This window comes from Gracilinanus agilis, chromosome 1, assembly GCF_016433145.1.
Source record: "Gracilinanus agilis isolate LMUSP501 chromosome 1, AgileGrace, whole genome shotgun sequence".
In the NCBI taxonomy this organism is placed as follows: domain Eukaryota; kingdom Metazoa; phylum Chordata; class Mammalia; order Didelphimorphia; family Didelphidae; genus Gracilinanus; species Gracilinanus agilis.
The window spans coordinates 246381045-246390024 of record NC_058130.1 but is presented as its reverse complement, the minus strand read 5'-3'; the positions used below and the strand labels follow the sequence as shown (position 1 = coordinate 246390024).

Here is an 8980-nt window from a genome sequence, read left to right as displayed (position 1 = left end):
ATGTTTTGTGCTTTAAAGTACTATATAAGTATTATTATAATTGCATTATTGGAATTAATTTCATGAGAGAGGTTATAAATATTATCAAGACCATTTTAATAAAGTTCTATAATAGCTTAATTAATTTACTTTGGTTTTCCCTAATAATTAGCTAAAGTGGGATTTATATCAAAACCTTATGGGTCCAAATGTAACATTCTATACAATATGCCATAGTGTCTCTCATATAATAATATGAGAGATTTGTGGTTTGGTAAGTGCTAACAACAAACTCTCCAAAAGGCATGGTATACTTTGAAATTAATCTACTCTATCGACATGTTCTGTATTGCTTAATTAAATCTGGGCAATCAATAAAGCAATAAATCAAGTCCTGATTGGCAAAATTGTTTTCCTATTTCTGAAGCGTATATGCCCACACTGAAAATTTAACAACTGACTGACATGGGCTGGTATGAGCAGGCTCTAGAATATCCCTGATTATGAAAGTCTTTAAGGCTTATGAAGCACTTCATATACATTTTCTAATTTGATCATCAAGTTTGTGAGATATGGCGAAATAGGTCACACAGTTAATAAGTATAAGAGGTAGAACTTGAACATGGTTCTCTCCTATCACCATCATGAGTTTTCTGGCCTTTCCTCAATTGTTTCTCCCCAGGTTGGCCATGGGGAGTGTTATATAGTTAAATGTGTGTGCAGAGGGCAGAGGCATGGGAAAGCAGAGTAAGGAATTCTAGAATTCTAAGGGGGAAGAGTCAGTTAGCTTGTGCTGGGGATTCATTCTCTTTTTACCTGAAGTGGGACTGGATATCTTCTTTTGCTGGCTCTGTTATATCTGGACTTCTCCATCCTACCTGCTTACCTGTTACCTGATTGAAAGATTTACTAAGCTTCCTGAGTGATCCTGTACAGCTGAGCCATCTGTCTGTGAGAATTTGGTTGGGATCCTTTTGGATCCCAAACCTCTTCTTGGGTTCCGTCCTGCCTAGCTAACTAACTACCTCCATTACCACCAAAAACAGGTTTGGTTTGGGTTAGTGTAGGATATTTATATTAGGGTCTAGATAGATATGTGAGCTCAGGGTAGCAAAATCTAAGAAGACTCCTGGTGACAGGACATTTAGATCTTGTGGGAGTGTTTGAGTAGAAGTGACATCATTATAGCAATGCAAGACTACTCAGACAATTTTTGGTGGAGGGTCTGGCCCAGGGGTAACTAGGAGTCAGGAAGAATAGTTAGGAGACAAGTAAAATGGACTTAGGCAGAAGAGATCAGGACCTGAGCAGGCTGGTTGGTGCAGAAGTTGAGACAGACTAAATGCAAGGCACAGTGCAGAGATGGACCCAAGAGAACTCAAGAACTAACTGTATGTGGAGGGGGAAGAAGAAAGGAGTCTTAAATTACTCCATAATGAACCAGGGATGACATCATACTAGTAACACAAAGAGAACAATTTCTGTCTCTTCTTGAGGTTTTTCAAATGAAGAAAAGTAACAAATTGTAGAGTCTGAAATTTCTGTTGGGGTTTTTAAAGCATTCGAATTCTATTTTCCCCACATCAAAAATTCCTCAAAGGCAAAAGTGATATGAGAAACCAAAAGGAAACTGAATTCATGTCAAATGTATTGAAAAGAGAAGCAGAGAAAGTAGTTTCCTCTCTGGTCAAGGGAAGTAAATTAGCTGAGGTGAACTCAGCACAGTGAGCATAGCAACTTGGAGGATCCAGAGAAACCAAAACTGCAGGGCTATGATGTAAGGCTAGGACAACAGAAGAGCTCTGGGTAGGGGCTAGAGCAGATAGCTAAAGGGGATTCTGTGGAATCTGAAGGATACAGAAAATGAATACACACGTACAATCACTAAGAAAATTTCAAACCAGGCTATTTATTTGGGCACCCTGCAACTCCAATACACGGAGTGTCCCATGTGTTAGCAAGCGTCGAAAAGGAATCTGTGGGAGAGACCGTCCCTGCCTTCCTCTGCCCATGAGAAGAGGAAGAATTGAGCTTAAACTCATAGGCTTCAAAGTTGTTCATCACTTCCTGGAGATGGAGTCTCACCAATCTGACTTCACAGGAAACTTGTTTCTCATTCAGGGAGTAGGCATTAAATTACACAGACATTCAATGCTGGAGCAAGGAAGGACTCTAGAAATCATTTCTATTGAATTATTGAATCCTCAGACTTGGGCATATTGTGATGGGCAGTAGATTCATTTCCTTTATGAATTTAGAGGATCAATCATATAGTGCAAGTTTTATTTAACTGGATTATTATTATTTTTAATGGATTATTTTTATGCTTCTGTTTAGTGTCCTTGTTTTTCTCTAATAATCATGTGAAAAAATTTAAACCCTTACCTTCATCTTGGAATCAAAACTGGGTATTGTGGTTATAAGGCAGAAGAGCGGTAAGGGTTAGGCAATGGGAGTTCAGTGACTTGCCCAGGGTGATATAGCTAGGAAGTGTCTGAGGCCAGATTTGAACCCAGGACCTCCCATCTCTGGGCCTGGCTCTCCATCTACTGAGCCATCTGCCCCTGCTAATGTGAATTTTTATTTTTGCTTTGTCTGATAGCACTGTCTTCTATATGATTGTGCTCTTTCACACTGACTGTGCAATCTCATCTTGAATCCATGCCTGTGAGCACTCAACTATTTTGCTCACACCATCCAGCAAGCCAGCTGGCCCTGGGAGCTCACATATCCCTCCTCATTTAGCAGGGAGGTATGGCACTCTATTAGAGAAGGGGTCTTCCATTGCACCAACTGTTCCCAGAATAAATCCCTCACAAGATCTCTATCTTCCATTGCAAGCAGACTTTCTTTCCTTGTGGGCATGCTCACGATCAAGCAGCCAGTTTGATCTGTATGTACTTGGCAGGAGCATGGAGGATGGTGGTGAAGGACTGAGGAGTGAACACTTTATGGATTCACAATCTCTGGACTTCATTCAAAAGCATTTTACCTTGTCAGGTCACTCCTGCTGTGTCTTCTGAATTCAGCTTTAATGGCTCATATCTTGTGCCTAATTCTTCTCAGAGGAGTTGTTTGGAGAAAGCATCTTTTCCACACTGCTAATTGATCCTTTAACTTTAATTTAGGATCTTACATTCTAATAGTTGGAGACAACACATCTAAGGAAGTGGTGGTCAGGGAGAGGTATTTTGTTATGAAAAGTTTAAAGTATGCTCAGGGAAGCCATAGGGGTAGAGAATGATATACCTTCTTCAAGGACAGAGCGAACCTGATTATGGTCCCAGATTTAGTAAAATGGGGGAAGGCAGGACAGAGAGGTTACGCCAATGGCTAATAAGAAGATAGGTAGCTAGATGACACAGTGGATAGAGTGCTGGGCCTAGAGTCAAGAAGACCTGAGTCAAATCCAGTCTGAGACACTTACAAACTGTGTGAACAAGGCCCTTAATGCCTTTTTCCTCAGTTTCCACATTTTGTAAAATGAGCTGGAGAAGGAATGGCAAACCACTCCAGTCTGTTTGCCAAGGAAACCCCAAATGGAGTCACAAAAGTTTGTGCATGACTGAAAACAGCTGAATGACAATGAGAAGATTGAAGGGCATTGAAGTCAAGAGTGAATAACACGAGACAACCTTTTATCAGGAGCACTAGATCACAGGGTGGGAATTCTGGTAATGAAGGGGTTCAATATAGCAGGATATGGTTTCTGGTCTGAGTTGCAAGAGAACTTGTAAGCAGGAGGCCAGAGAGTGAAGTGAAGAAATCAATAACATTGAAACTAAGGGAAGTCAAGAGTTGATGAATGCAAATTGTGGCAATAGAGGACAGAAACAAGAAAAAAGGATAAAATTAATAGCATGTAACAAATGACTACATATGCCCTGCAAGGGACTCTCTGTCTGTCTGTCTGTCTGTCTGTCTGTCAGTCTGTCTGTCTGTCTGTCTGTCTGTCTCTCTCTCTCTCTCTCTCTCTCTCTCTCTCTCTCTCTCTCTCACACACACACACACACACAGACAAAGTTAAAAAAAGATGGCCTATCTCAAAGAATTTAATCTGGAAACCCTCTTTAAGGTTAAATTTGGTGGCAATTCTATAAACATTTCTTTCTTTTTTTTTTCATACCCTCATAGCATTTTTCTGAATTACATATGGAAAGGCTCTATTTCCATATAAATATATATTTCATTTTATTGGATTGTTTATTCCATTCACATTTAAAGTTATTAATGTCAAAGTTATTGTTCTTTCACCATTTTTGTCACTAGAATTCTGAGATTTTCTTTAGGTTTGAAATTGTTTTTCTTTATTTAAATCAATGCTTTGTCCTTATTCTTAATTTTGCTTAAAACTACTTTGATGCAACCATATTCCTAAAAATTCTCTTTCCATTCTAACATTAACTCCATTTCCTTAAGGTAGGGTTATGTCTAGTTTCGAGTTTTTAATCAAATCATTTATTTATTTATTTAAATTTATGGATTTATCCATATCAACCCCCCCATCTCAGTTATGTAGTTAGTTCAATTGCTCCCTGCTAGCTTTTAAATTTTGTTAGTTAGCTTTTTTCTTCGTGTTTCTAAGAAATTTCCCTCCTTTTTGTTTTCTTTATTAATTTTCTTTCCTTTTTTATTTCTTAACTGTTCTGAGAGGAAAAGAAAGGTGAAAAGGAACTTACAGACACTGTTGATGAGAAGGCAACAGAGCAGTGAGGTCAAATGTTACTGTATAATGACCTTAATGGAGTGAATGATGTGAAGCCACCATCAATCAGGACATCTAGATTATAGGGAATGAATTCTGGGGGTGAAAAGGTTATATGCTCTCTAGGAAATGGTTTCTGGTCTGACAGGTAGGAGGATGGGTGAAAAGGTGGCCAAGGGAGTGAAGTGAAGAGAGCAGGATGATTGAAACCAAGGGAGGACAACACTTGATGAAGGCCTAACTGCAAATGGTGGCAAGGGAGGCAGTGAGCAGAGGACAGAAGCAAGAACTATGGATAGGAAGATGTGGATGAATTGTGACTAACAAAATAATATTTTATTTATACTCTTAAAACAAAGATTGCCTATAGTATTCATAGTGGATTATCAGAAGGGGGAAAAAAAGGAAAAGGAAAAAAAAACCCACATTTTAATTTGAGTCATGAAAGCATCTCTTTTAAGTCCTAGGTGTTAGAGGAATTTTAATTTGTATATTTTATTTAATTTTCAAGTCTATTTGGGTACAATTCTTTTAGCTCAGTTTTATATTCCCATTCAAGAGGACAAAATGCTGTCCTACATTCATGGAGTTATGATATTATCGAATAGGCATGATTTCCTCTCTCTATGGACCACAATAGAAACCTGCCCAATGTCCATGTTCACTCCCTTTTCTGGCCCTTTCAGGGAGGGTTTGGGGTAAGAGAAGCCCAGAAAGCAAAGGAGAAAAAAAGAATACTGTCTGTTGCTCTTTGAATATGAAGGATCTCTCTTTTCCTCATTCTGATCTAACTGATCAGGCAAATTATAATAGACTCACTAGAATGGGTGTTAAGAGATCTGAGCTCTTATCCTGACTTTAAAAATGTCAGGTGGCTTAGGGAAAGTTAACAGGTCTCCCTTTCCTTCTGTTGCCTGATCATATTAAATGTAGAAGCTGTATCAAGAAATTTCTAAGGTCTGTTCCATCTTGATTTTTTTTAATCCAAACCTGAAACATTTATTTTATCAAAATGTTTGTTTCATTGTATTACACGCATCTATTTATCTTTTCTCCACTTCTCCATACTTTATCTGGATCTTTCCTTGCAAATGGAAGGAGTTTTGAACATAGTTTTCAAAGTCAATAATGGAAAGTAAAGCTTTGATTTATTATGTGATTTTATGTCTTCGGGAATCAACTCTGGGTTTTTTTACTTGCCCTTTAGTAGTACAAAATCGACAGTTTCTATTCAAGGAGAAATTTCCATTTTTTTCTTCAGGTTTTTCAAATAAAATGAAATAATAGATTAAAAGTATATGAAAGTTCTTTTTGGAGTTTTAAAAAAATCAGAATTTTATTTTCTACTATCAAAATTCTTCGAAGGTAAAAAAGGATATGAGAAACTAAAATGAAACTGAATTCATGTTAAACATATTAAAAATAGAAGTAGAGAAACTGGTTTCCCCTCTCTTATTACAAGTGAAAGAGATTCAGCTTAGGGAAGCCCAGTGCTGTGAGCTCAGCAACTCAGGATACCCACAGAAGCAAAAAATACAGGGCTATGATGTCAAGCCTAGAACCCAGGCAAATAAAAGAGCTATTTCTAGAGCTGGGAGTGGTCAGCCAAGGAGGATGCTGGAGACTTTGAAAGGAATGAAAAATGAACACATCTGTGACCAATGACCATTTAAGGGCTTATAGTAGACCATGTAGACATCCAACTATACTAATAGCATCCTGAATCTCCCACTTGTTAGAACATTTTGAAGGGACATACAAGGTACTGAAAGATCCTGCCTTACTGGGCTTCCCGAGGAAAGTAAAACCTTTTTGGTCCCATAAGAGCAGAAGAACTTCTCTTTGGTCCAATCATACTATTTTGAAAGCGATCCTTGGGTCACTGGAGATATGTTCTCACCTTTCTGAATTCTGGATAAAATTGGTTCTCATTTGGGTTAACAGGTATGAATCAGAGAATCACAAGATGATTGTTGAATCCTTCCAGTTAAACCACTGAGTTCTCCAAAGAAAGGGCCTATTCTTGTTTTTAGATTTAATTCAATAAACACATATTAACCACTATTAAGTTTAAAGCATTTACCATTTACTTGATGTTGTTTACATTTATCACATTCAAATTTAGTTATTAATGTTAAATTTTGTCTTCTTCCATTTAGCATTTAGCATAGCTTTTATGCATTTTCTTTTTAAAATCCCTTTAAGAATTTATGTTTAATTTTGCTTAAGCTACTTTGATGCATTCCAGTTCCTGCAGGTTCACTTCCCGCCCCAAACTTAACAGCATATCTCTTTATCAATCATTTGACTAGTTTGGGTTTTTTAATTACTGAATATTTTATTTATGTATTTGTATTATTCTTCAAACTCTATCACAGTTATACAATGAGTTCAAGGTCTCTCATACAGCTTTGCAACTTTTGTTTTCTTTTTTCTCTGTTTTTTAAAGAGTTTTCCTTGTTTTCTTTCTTCATTGGTTGTCTTTCTTATAATTCTGAGGGCGAAGCACGAGTAACGGGGAAGTAACAGAAATGATGAGAAAGTGGGAAAGGAGTGAAGTAAAATATTACTTTATGTAAGTCATCATGAGGTTAAAGAGGTGAAGCAACCATCATTCAGAAAACCTAGGTTTCAGGACATGAATTCTGGTGATGAAAAGGTTATGTTTTCAAAGAAATGGTTTCTGGTTAGAGGGGCAACAGATCTGGTAAAAATGTGGCCTAGAGTGAAGTAAAGAGTGAAACATCATTTAAAACAAGGGAGGACAAGAGTTGGTAATGGCAGAAATGCAGATGGTGGCAATGGAGGCAATTAGAAGAGCAAAGAAAAAACATTTCATACATAAAATTGATAGCACTTAGCAAATGACTATGTCAGTTAAAAAAATTAAGCAAAACAGGAAAGCTGTCCATAAAGAGCTTAATCTGTAAACTCTCTTTAAGAGGAAATTTCATTTCACTTTTTCAAATATTACAGAGGCAGGATTGTAATTATATTATCTAAGACATTGGAAAGTAAGTACAGAAAGCAGAAAGTGAAGGAAAATCTCTTGCTAAGAAATGCAAATTACATTCAGCACTATTTAAGGGAGAGTGACCTAGAGGGGAGATAACCCAAGAAGCTGAGGCAAAGGTTCACTGATCTCTCAGTTCAGCCAGTCCCAAACTATCTTCAGCATCATCATGAACTCCTGGAGCTTGTTGCCTATTGCTCTGGTTCAGCTCTACTCCAACATTCTCTGCTCCCTGGGCTGTGACCTGACTCAGGGCCTCCAGGAAGACTTCTTACTTCTGAACCAAATGAGCACATTTTCCCTCGTTCCATGTCTGAAGGAAAGGACCAACTTCAACTTCCCAATGGAAGCCCTGGAGGGCAGCCAACTCCAGAGGGAAGATGCCACAGCCATTGTTCATGAGATGCTTCAGCAGATCTTCACCCTGTTCAGCCAGAATGCTGCTCCTGCTACTTGGAATCAGATTCAGCTGATGCAACTGTTCATTGGACTGGATCACCAGCTGGAAGTCCTGGAGAGGTGTCTTGGGCAGGAGGTGGAGTGGGAAGGGCCTTCCTTGGGAAGTGAGATGCTCAGGCTGACCCTGATGAGCTACTTCCAAGGAATAAGCCAATACCTTGAAGGAAAAGGATATAGTCATTGTGCCTGGGAAATCACCAGAGTAGAGATCAAGAGAGTCTTTCTGTTCCTGAGCAAACTCACCAGAAAATTCAGAGGCTAAAGATGAAGAAATAGACTCTCATTTCCTCAAATAATTGACTGCTTCCTTATAAATAAACACTAGAAAGAATTGTTTTCATATCAACTAAAAATTTGTATTCACTGAATTATTTTGAAACATAAGCTGCCATTCATAACCAGAAATGAGGTTTTAATTCAAAGAATGTTCACACATTTTAATACCCAAATCTTTTATAAACCCACATTTATTTATCTATTATATATTATAATCATTATATTTTTAATGTTTATTGTTCATGTGAGGGGGACAAGACTGTCTTTCTCTTATTTATATTAGAGCACTGTTCATTGTTATATTTCCAATTTGAAATGCAATATTTGAAAGAGCTATATCTTACTAATAAAATTATTTTGCTAATAAATCTTCTGTGAAAAGGTTGATTTAATACTCTCCAAAGAATTCAAAATCATTTCCAAGAAAGTAGTTCAATTAACATATATTAAACACATGTTGAGTTCAACTTAACTCTGCTATATATTGGATCTATAAAGATGTAAAACACAGGCTTCAAAAGAGTTATAGTCTAAAGGAAGGACACAAC

The 8980-nt window shown here is 37.5% G+C and overlaps 1 protein-coding gene across 1 annotated transcript; it reads left to right on the top strand.

Moving 5' to 3' along the window:
* The first annotated feature begins 7866 nt into the window (after positions 1-7866).
* LOC123250404 (interferon alpha-16-like) lies at positions 7867-8418 on the top strand. Its single transcript, XM_044679465.1, has one exon. It carries the CDS (start codon positions 7867-7869, stop codon positions 8416-8418), a length of 552 nt encoding a protein of 183 aa, XP_044535400.1.
* The last annotated feature ends 562 nt before the right edge of the window (positions 8419-8980 follow it).

What these genes read in the sequence shown, in the direction of transcription:
- LOC123250404 (XM_044679465.1), top strand. Translation starts at nt 7,867, where the DNA reads ATGAACTCCTGGAGCTTGTTGCCTATTGCTCTGGTTCAGCTCTACTCC.